Here is a 19386-nt window from a genome sequence, read left to right as displayed (position 1 = left end):
AATGCTCCAACATTTTAACACATGGTAGTATATACTAAAAGTAGTTTTGGTAGTACTTTTTTGTTGATGTCCCATATTATATTAATTATCATTTATCACTCCCGTCTCCCCTTGCATGGGGCCCCATACACAGATGATAATGATATGCCTAGTACATGTTTAAACTTCAAATGCCACGATACCCAACCACCAAAGTACCTAAATTGTCTATTCGTCCCACTTGGTTAGGTATAGGGATATAAGCAATACTTCAGCATAATGTTAAAAAAATAATAATAATAACTGTTCATTACCTTATATGCTCATTCAAATTATCTCGAACATTGTCTGATCATATGACATATTATTATTATTTGCGATAAGAATAAGTAATACACATATTATGTTTATTTCTATAGTTTATTTATGTAAGTTTTTAAATTTAATACCTACAAGGTTAATTTTTAAAATGAAATACTTAAAAGGAACAATGTACGTACCTACCGGACGATTTTATCTTCATTGTTCTTCCACTATTTTTTCAAAAGAATCAAATTTCCCATCATATTGAATTTAGTTTGTTTTTTTTAAGACAACCATTATATGTATGACATGTTTATGTATAAATTTTGGTTATTGAACCAATAGTTTATTGTTTGAAAGAATTTATAGTTTGGATTCCCGGAGCGGTGCTCCGACATTTCACGGGGTGTGCCATATTTTAATATTGCCACATCACTCCTCTTACCCAAATTTGAAATGGTTATAAATAAAAAAATGTAGGTTAAATAAATTTGATATTTATACATAAATATATTTTTAGAAATATAATTAATACTGTCACAGATTAATAAATAAATAAAATGGTATAAAGTATAGGATTATCGTTTATAAATAATTAAAATACTTTAAATAGGTACCATAGTAAGAAAATATGGTAATAAAGTATTTTTATTTGAAAAAGAAAAATTTAGTATATCCCTAAATGGGTGGATAATGGGGGACTAAGTCTTAAGTCCCACAGAATGTTTTTAACCACTGTCCGTTGCAACATTTACAATATCAATAGATATGTTTAACATTGAAAATTAACTAATTATCACCTATCGTTTATTAATTTGCTTAATTTATGAGGGTAATTTGACCAAATTTAGACTGTAAATTGAAATCCTGCTTAATTTTTATAACGGGTAAAAATATAAGTAGGGGTATATTGTTTGTGACATGCAATGAAGGTAAAATGTTAAAAAAAATCAAATTGTATGTGAACAGGTATACACTACACACAAGTTGTTTTTTTCTTTAACTTTTAGCAGCTGTCTATCAGCACAATCCTATTGTGCCAGCAGAGAAGCTCAAAAGGCCATTATTGTAATCAGACTTAACACCCTCTTTATCTTATTTTTTTATGCATGATAACTACGTTAATGTTCCCTTCAATTTTATTACTTTTTTTGAAACTTTATTCAAATGTATGTGACTCATGGTTTTTTATCTGCTTTAACAAATGTATTTATTACTAACGTAATTATAGTGTTTTTATACATTAAACACTTTTTAAGTTATGCAACTATACACATCTTATAAAGCGAAGAAAAATAGTACCTAAACTAATTATTTTTATCTTAAAATAAGATATTTTTCTTTTGTAAATAATGAACTCGTATAGTGTTAACCACTGGCATTTATAAAATGCAATAATTTTATCTACTATTCTTGAAGAATTTATTTTTCATTTTTGTAATACTTAACGCTATATATTAACATATTTTGTAGTATAGGTTGTAATAAAACAAAATTTGCATATATTCAAAATATTGTTTATTTTAATAAAAGTGCAATTTCTAATTTGTATTTATATACCAATATGATTAATTAATTAAATAATTAGTTCATAAAATATTTTATCAAATTGTGGTATATACCTAAGACCAAACATGTATTGATCGTTTGACTTTTGGAAAAAATTGATATTATGTAATTAGTATGGCATTGTATCATGGTGATCAAATATTTTTATTTTAAGTCATAATTAGTATCAGTGTTTTAATTCATAGCGTAATTTAAGTTTTATGCAAAACAACATCAATTTAAAAAAATTGAAAATGTCTAGTTTGATCTGAATAACTGTTCAAAAACTAAATAATTCAAACGAATAAAAATAATTTATCTAGTTTAATAATTATTATAAAACATTTTCCATTGTTTGGAAAATGATAAACTTGCAACTTTGATAACTTGTTTTCCGTTTTGAAGTTGCCTTTATGATAGAAATGATTGCCCTATATAAAACTATGCAACAAAAGATACAATTTCAAATATTATTATTTATTTTGATAACATGATAAAAATAAAGCCCACCAGTCCAAATGTGGAAGTAATTCCAAAGTGGTTTTGGCCATTTTTATGTATGACATGTTCTGCTATTGGTATTAAGTACCACTGGCACTTAATATTATTAGGGAATTTTTTTCTGTATTATATTACAATTAAATATTTGTCAATTAGTTTATTATTTTTCAAAATAGTAATCAGAATTTTATTTTTTGTTTATCACAGATAAGGTAATGGCAGAAGCTTCATTTACTGGAGGAGAATTTTTGAAATATGCATTTGACGGTAATACTGAAGGAGATTCATTCGTATTGCATTTCAAAACTAAAAAACCAGCTGGACTACTTTACCACATGGGTAAGAATACATTTGCTGTTATAATAAATACACTTAATAACATTAATTTATCATTAAAAATAATATTATGTAAGTATTTTTATATTATTAGATTTGTAAATTATTAGATTCTGTATATTTTAATAATTTGTAGCAGTTTACTAGTTAGCAGCTCATAAAAATGTAAAAGATATTTGCGAAAAAAATATTTAAAATATTTAATAACTTTGGATACCACTTACTATAAAATTAATTATGGAAAATATTACCGATGTGATTTAAAAATTAAATTCAACACAACATGGAATGTTAGTTAATTAGTATTAGTATTGCTAAATATCAAATATTTTTATTATTAAATATTTAAATGTAATATTTCAACATTATTTAATTTGATAATGTATGAAAAATTAATAAAAAGTGGATTCTTAATATTAAATAAGTAATTTTCATTTGATAATATTGAATTCAAATTACCTACAATAATTGTACTTGTTGGTGTATTATTATTATTATTATTATTATTATTATTATTATTATTATTATTATTATTCATAGACAATTAAAACTTAACATAATAATATTGTTCGTGAAATTATATTAAATAAAGAACGTTATACTACATCGTTTTTATGGTTAACCAGTTGTTCTCTTCTATTTTATTACGTTTTCCTATCGAATGCAGTTTATTAATATGGGTGGTCGTGAATAATAATGTTTAAATAAGCTTCAAACACATGTAATAAATCATGACTGTTGTAAACAAGACTGACTTTTGTAAATGTCGGAAGTTAAAATCCTACAAAGCCTCAGGAACGTAATAATGAGTACCTATACCTAGATTTTTGTTTTTTCGGTTTTCATTATTTACAAACATTTTTTTACGTCATAAATACAAATTATCAAAGCTGAGATGAAAATATTATACATAGGTAACATTAGATAAATAATAACAAGTCCGGTGTACTACCCATGACTTTATGGTACCTTTTACGTAATTTATATTGTGAACAGACGTTAGACATATTAACTGACACAAAGGGACCGATTTTATGTATCTCGTCCTGAAACTGGCTGCGTGAATATGACGCTTGACTTATCAGTTTTTCGGCAAGGCATTTGAATTATTCCACCATTGTTTAAGGTGTTGATAGAAAGCATGCGTGAGGCATAATACTATGTGACCGTTTAAAAATTAAATATAAACTATACTTAAATTAAGTATGTTTACATTTCTAATGTTCTCATTATAATATAAAATCTATAAAATGCCTCGGCATGTTTAATTACAGCAAGCAGAGTCTTCACACAAACATTTGTTTAATATCATTTTTAAATAACATAGGTACCAAATACCTACCAATCCAAGTTAATACTGAAATATAATTTTCACCAATCAAATTACTATTAAAGTGTGAAGCGTTTAACAACCAAAAATCAATATCCTCTTAAACCGAATTAATTTTTTTTCCTATTAAATCATCTTTAATTATGGATTAATAAAATGATATAACTACAGGTTAATTTCAAAATTAAAATAATTAAATATGAAAATGTATTTTAGATATATAGTCCTTTTATTTAATTATCAAACATGTATTTTAATCCACTTTTTGATCGTATTAAAAATTATCAACTATCTTTTACTAATAGTAATTGAATAAATAACTAATAATTAAAGATCAAATTATAATATCTTGTGTCAAGTTTGTTGTTAATTACTGGGTGTTAATAATTCAATCACTGATAGAGTGATAATATTTTTTTAAATATAAATCTTATGGTAAATATATAAAAAATAATTTTTGGAACACCGGTTAACTAAAACCATTGTCGATTTTTTTTTCGAAAATTAAGTACTAATAACTTGTAAAGAAGTACAAATTATGAATATAAAAATACATGTTATACGTAGGTATTCACATTATCATAAAAATATAATTTAATGTTATTTTTAATATTTAATAGAACCATAATACCAATGAATGTATACTAATCTTTATTAGTACTAAGTACTAACTATACTGCAATAGTCATTATTTTTACAACGCACTTTAGAATTCATCGTTTATAGCTACATATTCACGATTATTTGAACAATATCAAAAAGTGATTATAACAACTGTATATTTTTATGTTTCAGGAGACGGCTCTAGTAACTACTTAAACGTGGGTATTGTAACTGGTGGCATTACAGTGACGATGAGAGTGGGAACGGGCTCATTAGATATGTTTATTAAGCCAAACAGAATACGGTTTGACGATAACCAATGGCATAAGATATCAGTCACACGCAAAGTACAAGGGGTAAAGGATTTTAATTATCAATAATGCTCTTTAGACATTAATTATTTCAGCAGTTTGTTCATCCGTCAAAACTACACTTTCTAATCTTGAAAGTGGTTGTCAGCAAACGATAAGAGGGCAGTAGGAAATGAATTAGTATACCTATGACTTTCATGAAATATTTAAAACCATGTTTCCTTCTTAAAATATCCAAGAAAATAGAAATTATATATATAGTGGACAAAGAAAAATTGAGAATAAAATTTAAATTGAAAGTTGAACGTTTTATTAGCGAATTTAGTATTGAATATAAAATATATTACAATAGTGACTTCGTTTTAAATTAAATTTTCGCAATATAAAATTTAAAAATATTTCTCACATTTTCCTAACATTTTTAAATAATATTTCAATACTATAATTTGTAAGATGACCTCGGAAATATATTATAAATGTATTGTTTATTTTATACAATGTAATTTGTAAATGGTTAAATCAACTTTTTTATATTATAACAATAAGTAAACACTATTTAAATTTTAAAAAAAATATTAGATAAGATAACTAATATCTAGACAATGTGTCTATAAGTCTCTAATATTGTCATTAACTAATCATCACTTTATGTATTGTTTTTAGATATCTGCAGTCACCAGTTTTTGCAAGGTTTGTATTTTTTGAACAGATATAAAAAAAAACTATTGCTACTATCTGTAAAATAATAAAAATAGTAGGTTAATATGTTGTTATAAAAATGATTTCGACCATTTTACTAAAACTTATAATATCCTATACGTAATAATATTATAAGAATCATATTATATTACTTCTTAAAAAAAGAAACTTTGAACAATTTACTGAAATCGTTGTAAGATACTCACTAATTTATATTCAGAAATGTCATAGACGCAATTTGGGTTAAATTTATGGGGGTTCTAGATTTAAGTTGACCAAAATGACCCGTGGATGATTTTTGTATTTACCAGATTCGTGAAAGAAATTAATAAGCTGTAACGGGATACTCGAATATTCGATAGACATTTCGGCGTAATCGTTATCGACTATTCGTTCTTTAAAGTATAAAATCTTCTTGTGTTATTAATATATATAGTAGTTTATTAATTATATTAATGTAAACAATAAATTACCTATAATATTATATTAGATAGGCATTATTATATAATATTTATATTATTATTATTATTATTATTATTATTATTATTATTATTATTATTATTATGAAAGTGAAAAGTCTTAGAAATAAATTTATCCTTATGCCTATGACATAATATGATAAGTTATAACTAATAAAAATTTGGGGATGCTAACACCACCAAGCATCCCCAAAATTGCTCCAAAAAAAAATTCGAATAAAATAAGAACAAAAATTACTTTTTACTAGGTAGAAAACTTGTTTACTAACTTCTATTCTGCTGTAGTTGTGTTATATCAGATTCATAGACATAACGTCATAACTCATTTAGTCATATCGTACCTATGAATTAGGTCGAATTCATTGTTAGCGTACTGTTCAATAGCATTACATAAATAAATACATTTAGGTAGGTAAGTGATATTTAAAATAATTAAAAATCGTTTCGAGAAATAAAAACTTACCTATGTAGATGTTTTTAATGTGAAAAATATCGTTGGTAAAATTGTTAGGTAACGTAAAGGATAAATCTACTGCATAAATACCTAACAGTTAAATTCCATGTTCCTGTTACATGTGCCAAATATCATCACAACTAGTTCTGGTTACCAGGACCGTTCTTAGGGGGGGGGGGGGAGCAGGGCCTAGGCCCTGGGCCTCGCACTTTTTGCTTACATTTGGAGGCCTTGTGTTTGAAAAAAGTGGTAAAATTAGTTTTCGCCTTGGGCCTCGCAAATCCTAAAGCCCTGTCTTAATCACTCAATATATTATAATAGCCAGTATCATAATGATCAATCATAATATCAAATGAACTAAAGCATTAAAAAAAAATACAGTATTTTTATACATGTACCGAAGTACCTAATTGAATTTTAAATTACAAATATCAAGAAAACAACTAAGTACATTTAAGATATTGTTGGTTCAAAAATAGATTATAAAAAAATATTAAATTGAGTCTTGTGGAATCTCAGAAGATTATTATAATATACTGAATCAACTTAATATAATGATCTCGATTAACAAAGTAAAATAAAATAGTTTATTATGTTCATTGTTATCATAAAAAACTTGCCTTACCAACATTATGAATTAATCTGTTAAACTGTAATCTTAGAGGTTTAGTGTATTCACAAAATTTTATTTAAATTATCCACTATAAATTAAACTTTGGACTAATTACTATATTATTTATAAATTAATAATATAAACCGATAAATATTAAATTTTAATATTTTTTTTAACTTTAATTGTAGATTTTAAACTAAATAAAAACTTACAGAAATAAAACTATTTATGTGTATAAAAAAAAAACATAAAATATGAATAACAAATAACAAAAATTATAAATATTCTAACAGGTGAAATGTAAAAATCAGTTTATGATACATGTTGAATATAGTTTATAATCAACGTCACTATTTATAAAAATGTTAGCTAAAATTTAATTTGTTAGAAATACCAAAATAATAGTTTATTATAATAACAACAACAAATTATTTGTTAAAAATAACAAGTTATTAAATTCAAGGTGGCAAGTACCCTTGAAAATATCTTAACTTTGAAATTTTGAATAGAGTCTACCCTCGGGAATTGTGGTTGCCAGTGGCCACATCAAAATGTAAATTTATTGAATAAAGTGCAGGTAGTGTGAATCAACGTTTATTTTTATGATTTACAATTAAAATAGAACAAATAAGTTCATTAGATTTGATTTAAAAATCGAACGTTTAATTATTATTTCTGAAAAATTTAATAAACTTTTCACAAATAAAATATTATTGGTAGACAGTGTCAATACTGTCAAAGTTTACACAACGCCAACCAAATAAATACTTTTAACAAAATAAATGTACGTGTCTCAAGAATAGAGAAATAGAAAACGGATGATAAATGCTTGTGAATGTGCGTGAAATGTATGATGCTATTATTTTATTGTTGTTCATGATTCACAATAATTGCGCGAAAATATGTGCAAAAATATTGTTTTAACAAAACCTGACTAGACGTTTTTAAGCAAACAAGTAAAGTTAAGCGTTGTGCTTTATCTAAAGGAAATATCTATTGTAGTACAAAAACAATAAAATCAAGATATTTTAATTGTAGTATAGTTTACTAAAAACGATTGTAAGTATCGTTAGATATGCATTTGAGTACAAAGAAATAATGATATTATTCATAACATCACATTATTATTACAATAATATACTATTTCCTTGTTCCGTTTTTAGCAGTTATATAAATTAATTGTACCTTCAATATCTAATGGAATTATAATTTGAAACAAACTACTGATCATTAAAATGTTTTGTCGACGAATCGAAATTTAATTACTATAGAATAATTATACTTTCATACTGTTCATTTGAATGTGTAACTTGTATTTTGACGATGTGATTTGTTAAAATAATTGATTATGTCCCAATTAATATTAGGCAAACATTGTGTAAACTTCATGTGTTTCATAAACAATATTCTCGACAATTTGTTCGTAAAGCATAATTGTTGTAAACTATTACTATCTATATTATTATTAGCTAAATGTGAATATCATCGTTTTAAATATTATTTATTTAAGACAGAAATACAGAATAAACGCTTTAAGCTAACACGATAGGTATGACGTATGCTCAGAACCCTCAATCGACGCGAATTATTCTTTTTTTCGTACCTGAGCTTATTGGACCACCATTGGTTTATTTTGCTAGTATATCCTAAGGTTATGATTTTTATTATTATTATTATTATTTGCATTTTAATATAAAATATAATATATTGATAATAGTTAGGTAGATATAGCGTATAGATATAATGAATCGGGAACACAGTTTTCGATCATTAATTTTTCCGCAAACTCAATTTATATTCCATCATAAGATGTCTTTCATTACCTAACTTATAATATTATAATAACAAATAAAAAAAAATTATAAATAAACAGTAAATTATATTATGTTAATGGCCGTAAATCAAAATTGAAATTCATTACCACATTATATGTTAGTATACTACATAGAGCACGCGGGCTTTACATAATACAATTTATGAATCCAATTTAATAAATAAAGGCTTAAGAACTTGGCACGCGTATTAACACATAAATATATACATATTACATATATCAACTGCATTTTACATTCCAATTTGAATGGAATTAAACGGAATTAGATTTATGCGGATTCCATTCCATTTGTCACTAAATATAATTTACCAAACCAAACTAACGTCTCCAAATTGTATGAGTCCCATTTGTATTACAATAAATATATTATTATTATATGATATAATTTTTGGGAGGATTTACGGCGTAGTAGTTTTTATATGTAAAAAAAAAACTTATAATAAATGTCACCGTTAAGCCCAGCAGAAAGTAGCAAAAGTGTGTTGCAAAAAAAAAAAAGACTCAGAAATATATTTTGTATCCGGGACGATGGCATTTAATAATTATGTTCACTACAAGTTCTAAAATAATAATAATATAGTATTGATTCTAAATATTGTGTGCTTATGTCGTGCAAATATGATTTATTACGAGCACGTCATCTTGGTGTAAGGAAAATAAAAAAGCAGTGCATTTATTTATGTCTGTATCCGTGTCTTGCCTATCTATAACACTCGTTCTATCTCTAATATATACCGTTATTATACGTATTTGCATTGTTTATTACAGCTGGCCGTGACAGTGGACGAGGTGTACGGCGAACAGGGGAGTTCTGCGGGCGCGTTTACGTCCTTGACCCTAGGATACTTATACCTGGGTGGCAGTGAGAACACCGTCGCGTTGCCGGGCACAAAGGCGAGCACAAACTTCGTGGGATGCATTCGAAAAGTAAAATTATTATAATATGAATATTATAATATTCCACGGTACAATAACTTTACGTAATAATTATTATTGGTGAAACGGTAAACTCTGTTTATAAGTTATGATTTATAACGTTCGTTACAAACTATATTATTATTTTCGTCTTCAATTATACGCACCAACATTTTATTGGGTATGGAGACACTTTTCCGGTCTGTTTTTCACGATTTTTTTTTATTCAAAAAGGTATTATTCTCAATAGGTACCATTTTTCCAAAAAGTTCTTTTCCTCGAAATCACATTTCCCGACACAAAACATAAATGATTTATTACTAATTTTAAAATGTATAAGTAGGTACCTATAACATGAAAATTAGTATAAATAAATAATAATAAAATTGGAGAAATTAGATTGGGAATATTATAGATTAGAAGCACAAAGACTATGTGCCTGAGGTATATATAGAATCGAAAAATACTCCACCGATTTTGACGATTCGCGGAATGTTTAGATAATAGACTGTACCACTTATTTAAGGGTGACTTACCCTCACTATTAATAATATTAAAATTATAATCGCATATTTATTTATTTCTGTTTGAAATTGGTTCACGTAAGAAAATATAGTTACTTATAGCTAGCCGCCGCAGGTGGATTATCCATCTCGGTTTCATTTATCCCCGGGCCATCCCATGTAATACAGCTAGTTATAAATAAAAATTGTAGTTTACTATAATATTTTCATATTGTTTTAAAACGTTTACTTTTAATATTTTTATTTTTTAGAATCAAATTACTATACTTCTAAAGTTTCTTATTTGGTATACTACATATTTGGAAATGTCATCAAGTTTGATAGAAAAAAATGTTTTTCTTATAATGAATATTACAAATTACCTATCAGTATTCAATATAAATGTATAATGTATAAATACTTACTTAAGTCTATACTCAATGGTATTAAATTTAATGTATTCTGTTATACCACGTTATAAACGAACCCACAGAAGCACTCCCAATTAAATGTCATATTATTTATCGTTGATAATATAAAATAAATAAAAAATATTTTAACTTTTACACAATAACTAAATATGTTTATAAATTAATATTTAATTAATAAACAAAATAAATCATAATATTGTCGTATAACTATAAAATGTATTAATATATTATAAATTATTGTGTACAGTTGCAAAATGAAATGTTAACCTTATTGGATATACTTTTATGGTCTACTACCTAGTTAATTATAATTGTATTTTGTATGAAAGCCGATATTTTATACTACATATCACTTACATATCACAAATCACAAATTTACATTATAATTATTAACTGTCAGTATTTATCATACTTTGATTGTTTTCGTAACAAAAATGTGATTGTTGATCTTTACCAAGCCTGTATTATATTATTATAAAAGTATTTCATAATATTCATATTTAAACAAAATTTTGCAAAATTGATACATCCATGTCAAGACATATTGTGACCAACTGTTGGAAGTTCTTGAAGCAATTATATTTAGATATAATTTTCTTTTGACATGTTGCTTACGTTAAAAATGTTACAAGGTCAATTTTAAAAATTATTTCAACATTGACTTAAGCAACCTAAAATATACATTAGATAAATAAAATTTCTTATTGCATTGTTATAATAATATTACGACTAAGTGTAAACGATATGTTGCGTGTGAATAATTTGCTTGGGAGGTTTTTTAATGTTAGTCAGATGATTAGTACCTGTCCAACAATAAATTCCGTAGTTTTAAATGATAGATTTTAGTTTAAGAATTAAAATTAAACGAAGAAATATTATTTGACTATCCACTTTGAATTCCATATTATAATGTATTCATTGAATTTAATGTTAAATAATCAAAAAAAGTATCTATACTATTCGTTGGTACAATAATAATTTTAAACTACAAGGACATAATGATACGTACCCTGCAGGATTAAATTCAACTATTTAAACCACGTTTAAGCCAAAATTATTTAAGATCTCGGTGCCAAAATAATTATTTTTGGTGTATTAATTTGCGATCTTTGCTGTGTTTTAACTTACTTTTATAGGTGGAGTACACTTCCGATGGCGTAAATAAATACGATTTCTTAGAAATGGGAAAAACTGGCATTTCGACTATACAAGTATATGGCCGATTGCAATTTTCGTGCCAAGACTTTGGAATGGACGATCCTGTGTGCCTGTCTACGCCCCGATCATTCCTCGTAAGTAAAAATATTTTATTGATCTTAGAAAAGCCATATCACGCTAGTTAGTTTTGATACTTCGTAAAAACAATATTAAATACATCATACGTTCTGTGTATCAAAATATACGATTATTTATAACTAGGATTCATATTTTTGTTGTTCAATAAAACCACATCATTCCTCATCATTAGTGTAGGTAATTAAAGTTACCTTTAATAAAATGATTAACGACGTACATATATCCATCCATTGTAATTATAAAAGCGTTTCTATAAATATAATGTACCTATCTCATTATTTGCTCAAGATATCCAAATATGTACATTTTTACAATTATTAAAATGTATACAAAATTCCTATAAAACACATAGCTATATTTTATAACTCTTAATTAAATTGAATAATTAAAACGTATTGATGTAGTACATGTACTGTGTTATAAATATATATAGTTATGATTTTTATAATTTATAATAGCTGCGTGATGAGAAACATTGAACTTATTTTTGAATATTTAATTTTTGTAATATTATTTATTATTTTATAACATAAATTATTTTAATCTTCTGGATACAGTACTGCCACGGGCTACACTACAGTAAAAAAAATATAGGTTATTTTTCAGTGTCAGTTAAATGTGAATTTTATTATTACATTGATAATATGTCTACTACCTAAGTACAAAAATAAATGACTCAGATGGAGATGAATTACAAATAATAATAATAATAATATCGCAGATTTGCATGAATAACACGTCATGTCATACAATGTACAACGTGAAATGGATGAAATTGTCTATATTTTATTATACTAATTATTATTATGACCGTTTTTTCTTATGCATTAGCTAAAAATAGATATAATGCATAGCACAGTAGATTTAATACATAAATATTATATATAAGACGCTATGTCAAACACCACTAAAGCAGTGGTGGTGGCAGCTGTCACTAATTGTTCGGAAATTATTAAGCCTGTGTTCATTCATTATTGATTGAGGCAACGTTATTAAAGAGCCATCCATTGTCGCCGTCCGTCTAGCACATATATCCATTATCCTTCATTTTATCGTCGTTCTAGAAACTAACGAGAACTAAAGGTATTTCCTATACGTACAAACGTTTTGAGCTATTCTTGAAATGACAATATTTTTTTTTCTGTCTTTATATTACGACTCAAATATTTGTCCAACCGAGTTTATTAACACAAAGAAGATATATTTCTTCTTAAATTTAATTACAATGACCTAACCGGAAAATAAAACTGTCCAACGCCAAATGAAAATATTTAAGAAATTAGTTTATTAATATTGAATTTAATAACTTAATAACTAAAATACATTATAAGTCACAATTCAATTCTTCTAACAATAATTATATAAAACTAGCTGAACCCGTACACTTCGTTGCCCATTAAGTGTACCAACTATATGTGACTCAAACTTTGTTCAATTCGTTATTTAATATTCGGTGTATGGTTTCAAAATTAATCTTAACTTTTCCGTTGCCCGGAATAAAAATTCTGATTCGCAGCATTACATTATCAGGTAGGCAATCTACCTGCGGTAGATAGCGGACCCCGTGCTGTATGTTCGTTAGTGTATGATTTAACTCTAAAGTATAAAATTATACCAAGTTTGTCGTATTCTACCCGTGGTAGATTGATATAATCAATTAATACAAAATCCTAACCTAACCTAACCGTACTAAAATCAGATGAATAAACGCAAACGCATACAAAAAAATTCATTCAAATCGGTCTAACAATTTAGGAGTTCACTCACAACACACGTACAGTAGAATTATTGCGCTTAGCAACACATTCTGCGATTCATTTTTATATTATATGAAATTAACAAACATGCCCGATTAACCAATAGCAACCAATATAATATAATGCACTGTTGCGCCACTGTTGTATTTTTTACATGCAGATTTGAGATTTCCTACCTTTCCGGTGGATGTTCTTAAAATTGTATTTAGTAAAAACCTTCTCCTGGCAGTTAAGAACATCTTAAAAAAAAATTGAGCCAAATCGGACCAGCCGTTCTCGATTGATGAATTGTTATACATTTTTTCTCCATTTTTATATGTATATATAGATACTTGCTGAAGTACAAAGATCGGTTTGTATTTTTTTTTTTTTATTATGATTCATGAGAAATTATCAGACAAAGATCATTCTTGTTTTCTAAACATACGTATAGCTGCCTTATATCCCCGTTGTGTCCATCCCTAAAGTTACTAGTACAGTAAATTGTTGGTTTGGTAAACACAATGAAATATATATAAGATTAGGTTAGATTGGTTAGCAGTTTGCCATGTGTTTCTCAATATATTTGGCCTGTTTTTGGGTCATATTTCCAGTATATACCTAATAAGAGTATCCACGCCTAAGTAATAGGTATTGAAGTAAATGTTGATATTGCCATTATTATATCTCTGCCTCGACTAACCTAGAGAAGAAGATAAATAATTTAAAGTCAGCACAAAGAATGGAAGTTGCAACAAATTATATCGTCGGTAATATCAGACCCCAAAAAGTATATTATGCAGCTACCAAATTAGTTGAAGCACGGTTACATAAAAAATGCTACATAATCCTACAAAAAGAATGAATTATCGGCACCGGAAACTGCATATTATAATGTTTTACTAATAGACTTATTCCGATGAGTCGGCCTTTTTATCGGTGTAATATATACCAACTAGATAATCAAACAAAAGATATCAAATTCTAAATTAATTTAAAGAACTTAACTTAATGAGTGTCAATTTTAATGATATAAATATAATATACATAATATAAAATATTTATAAAATAATATGTATTAATTTCCCATTATATAAACCGTCCAAATAATCTAAAATATTTATCATTGGCGGATTTTACAAGTTGGTATACATTTTCAAAACACAGAGGTTATACAAATATACAATAATAACGATAACCTCAATTATGACAAATAAAGGGTAGTTGATTCATCTAGTAACATTAGTATATTGTATTAATACCTAGGTTAAACTCACGGTCTAATGAAAAAACGAAATTCCAAAAAAATTATTAGTTTTTGACGTTAGAGTTTCAATAAAGAAACCACACACTATTAACGTGAAGTACTATATTACGTTATAATAATATCCTTGCCATAATGAAATGGTGGAATTTTTGGATGTTTATTACAAACAAAAAGTAAATCGAAATAAAACAGCTATTATGGAAGCAAAAAGAACAATAAATTAATGATGATAAATTGGAAGAAGCCATGCATCAGCAGGTATTTATGGGTGAAAATAATGGCGTATAATCACACCTAAACAGGCCTGCATATTAATATATGTTATGTAGGTAATTATGACGAATTTTCAGAATATTATTAACTTGCATTAGACCTTAATGAAATAAATAATTTTGGATTACACACTCTTGAAAATTAAATTCACTTACTGTTATTAGGAAGTGCCTGAACAGAAAAAAAGGTTTACCTTAAAATGTGTTTAAATTAATGTTTGTTTCTATCGTTGATAAGAGTTTTCAACAAAATAGTTCATGCAAATCTTGATAAACTCTCGGCTATTACGTGGCGCTAACGTATGCAGTTTTGTATATTTTTGTCAAACATTGCATACTGCCTTTAAATTTCCAATAAATAGAAATGAAGTAAAAATGTTTAAGGCAGATATTTCTAATTCGAAGTAGGTATATAGCTTTTTCAGACGTAAAAGAAGCCTTATTAATATGGTCGTTAAAAATGTAATGCAAATGGTCCATAACATTTTATCAGACAAAACCATTGGTGGAGGGAGTCTATTATTTTAGTATTTTTTTTTTTTCTATATTTGTTCATTGTAACAACCTCAAGGTCTTTGACAATGCTTATCACAAGTGGGTAGTAGGGAGATCTTGTGATCTATTTATCTATGTATTTTAGTATGATATTTTAATCAATTGCGACCTGTTTTAGATTAACTTGTATGGACACAGAAAAGTCTAGTTTTGTTAGATTCTGATTATGCATACTATTTTAAACTTTAAACCAAATGCGTTTAAAATTGTAAATGGAATAATAGTTAATTGTTTAAGATATGTTTAGAAACCTGAAATTTAGCTCGATCGCAGGGTGGGCTGTCCTAACTTGGTTAGAGTTGGCAGAAATAAAGTTTTAGAACGTTCCTTCAAATTTTTCAGTTTAAAAAGTAATTGGTATAAAGTATATTCTTAAAGGGTATTCTTTCTTGAAAATTTACAATTTACCAAATCATATAAGTGTCTATTTAAAAACGCGCAGTTCAATTTCATCACTTTGTTTAGATTCTTTAATACGTATTAAATTTATTGGTATAATAATATGTTCAATCATATTTACAAAATAATTGCAGAAATTATCAAGAATGGATTACTGTTGGTTGAACTCAGATGTTTTCTATATTTTAAGCAGTTGCGTGGTAAAGGACTTTATTTGGGGCACGTGCCTCAGCTTAAAGGGTGTTGGGTTTCCTGGAGACAAGGGGTATTTCACATAGGTATAGTAAATAATTTATTAAGTATACACTAAGACTAAACCAATCATTCTCAGTTACCATTACGTAAATACGTAATTATTTATATATAAGTACTTATAATTACTAATATAAATTATTGTGCCTCATAAGTTAATGAAGTTCACCACGCCACTGATTTTAAGAGTTGTCTGTTAAGGTAAATAGTAATTACAACTATGCAAGACGTTTAAGATGAATATCATTATGATACATTTTTGACTTGTTATTCAAGAGAAATATTAGCTGAGGTTCTTAAGTGGAAACACATGAGTCAGTAACATGTCATTAGTGCAGCGATTTCCTTCGTTATTACCACAACTGTAGTTGCCACAAGCTGTAATATTATCCTGCTTAACTTCCCAGTAGGTATATTCTTAGAACCGTCCACTAATATCAACACCGGGTATTCTCTGTAAATCCTGTTAGTAAGAAAAACCACTTAGGTTTTTCAAAGTTTGCTATTTATATTAATTTCTATCGACGAGATACCTGCAGCAGAGTACCAGTGTACACAATGTATTAATATACCATTCGTATGTACTTATACCTACGTTTTTACATACGTAATACATCATATATCATTTTATAGTATTAACAACATTTTCAGAAAAGTGAAATGAAATGAATAATAATATTGATGATGTTAATATAAAAGCGCCAAAACCTCGGTAGAAACATAATGGAAAATTTCTGAACAGTAGGTGTAGATAACAAATAAAAATAAGTGTAGATAAAAAAAAATGTGTAACTCAAAATCCGGATTATTGAGAACTGTATGCAATGGTTTTATTACTCACCCGTCAGCCATTCTTTATAATATTATTACTCCCGTCGCGTATCGCCATTTTATACTACGTAAGAACTGAATATAATATATGAGAGTAGACCAAACAAGCTAACATTATTTAATATTATTAACATTAATTTATTCTACATTTGTAATTTGAACTCTCTTTTATTACTGTTCTAATCCTAAGGTCGTAAAACTATAAATTCCATCTAAATAATCTGTTGAGAATTTTATTAGTTCTGCAGAGCTTGCTCTACATTCACTATGTAATATAAATTATTAAAATAAAATGATAACGTCTTTTTCTACACCATAAAGAGAAACATTGTAACAGGATTTATATTTGGAAGGTACCTATAATAAGTTTAAATTACAAAATAAATCTTTGTACCTTGAGATATATATGTGTTTATGACTGTAATAGTTACACATTTATTAAGCTAGTTTGGATCATATATTATGATGAAAATGTAGTAAAAATTTGTATGTTAAAATAAAAACAACTTTAAGAATGAAAACATTTTAAAATCAATTTTAATGAATGCTACACGAAAAATATTTGGCTAGGGATTCATTAAATTACTATTATTCTAGGTGAACGGCTGACACTTAATTGTTCGTTCATGTACAATAATTATTCGTGGATACCTCCTGGATTTGTTTGTGTGTGTGCGAGCGTGAATTCCATGAATTTAAGTAAATAATTACTAATGTTTTGAATCTGCACGATTGTCTACTAAATGGTTACAGTGGTGTGTTATCCCGCGTAGTTTGAAAACAATTTATCCGGAAACGAAGAGTTAGGTTTAGGCTACAAAGATAAAACCGTCCAAAACCGACGAATTCGACAGACCGATTGAAGAACATTTGCAAATCTTATGTAATTATTGTGCTTTTGGTCCATTTAATTCTCCAATAACTTCGACGTTCTTATCCTTAGAGCACACATTGCCCGTCTTAAGACCTTAAGCTTAAAAAGCAGATACACTATTTGGACTGATCTCCAAATAATTACTGTAAGTTTTCATGCTGTGCTTGATTCCAAATAGATTATAAAAAATATGGCATAAACTAAAAAAAATTAAGGAAAAAATAAACTTTTGAGCAGAACTAGTAATTTAGAAAAGCAATTTTAATTTTTGGTGTAACTACAATAGAAATAACTTTGGATACAAAAAATGATCAACGAATGTGTATATTCGCATAGTTTTATACACCATAACATTTTTTTCAAAATATTTTTACTCTTTTTAGCAATTTATAGACACAAGAAAATTTATTGACAAAAAATAATAATACAAATCAACAAACATGCCCGATTAACCAATAGCAACCAATACATATAATACACTATTATTATTTTAGTCTGCAACAATAAACTAAATTTTTTATTATAAAGTTTATTTTTTTCTAGAAAGATGGCGACACTGTTGTGTTTTTGACATTCAGAATTCTTACATTTTCCTAAAATTTTCCTAAAAAGAACCTTCTCCGTTATATACTCTTTCGTTTAAAAAAAAAATCAAGAAGATCTGATAAGTAGTTCCAGAGTTTAGCCTGTAGAGAGATTTTCATTTCACATTTATATAGTTTGATTTACGTGGAACCTTGTTTTAAATTTTCAATCCTTAGATGTAAAAATTGAACATTTTATACATTTTTAACTAGAAAATATGTAGTTCTTAAATTTTAAATTTGATAAATTACATATGTAAAAAAGGTGGGTAAGTGGATTTCGCTCTGCTGTACAGTAGGTTACAAGTGGGTCACTGTATAATGGATGGTATTAAATTTGAATTCAATGATATAATATCATTGTATAAGAAAAACGATTCTGAGCGGAGACGGTATGTTAGTCTAGGTATAAGACATAATATTATATTAGGTACCTATAATAAATTCCAAATTAATCGTATCATAATATTTATTAGGTACT

The 19386-nt window shown here is 26.9% G+C and overlaps 1 protein-coding gene across 1 annotated transcript in view; it reads left to right on the top strand.

Annotated features, from left to right (window-relative positions):
* Window positions 1–19386, top strand: part of LOC100169186 (neurexin-1) — a 285341-nt gene that overhangs the window by 234390 nt on the left and 31565 nt on the right. Inside the window, exons 5-9 of the mRNA XM_029490369.1 lie at window positions 2539–2670; window positions 4793–4956; window positions 5575–5601; window positions 9759–9917; window positions 11976–12131. Coding sequence (XP_029346229.1) covers window positions 2539–2670; window positions 4793–4956; window positions 5575–5601; window positions 9759–9917; window positions 11976–12131 — 638 coding nt within the window. The remainder of the gene's footprint in view (window positions 1–2538; window positions 2671–4792; window positions 4957–5574; window positions 5602–9758; window positions 9918–11975; window positions 12132–19386) is intronic.

This window comes from Acyrthosiphon pisum, chromosome X (genome assembly GCF_005508785.2).
Source record: "Acyrthosiphon pisum isolate AL4f chromosome X, pea_aphid_22Mar2018_4r6ur, whole genome shotgun sequence".
Classification (NCBI taxonomy): Eukaryota; Metazoa; Arthropoda; class Insecta; order Hemiptera; family Aphididae; genus Acyrthosiphon; species Acyrthosiphon pisum.
This window is presented reverse-complemented; position numbering and strand designations above follow the sequence as displayed.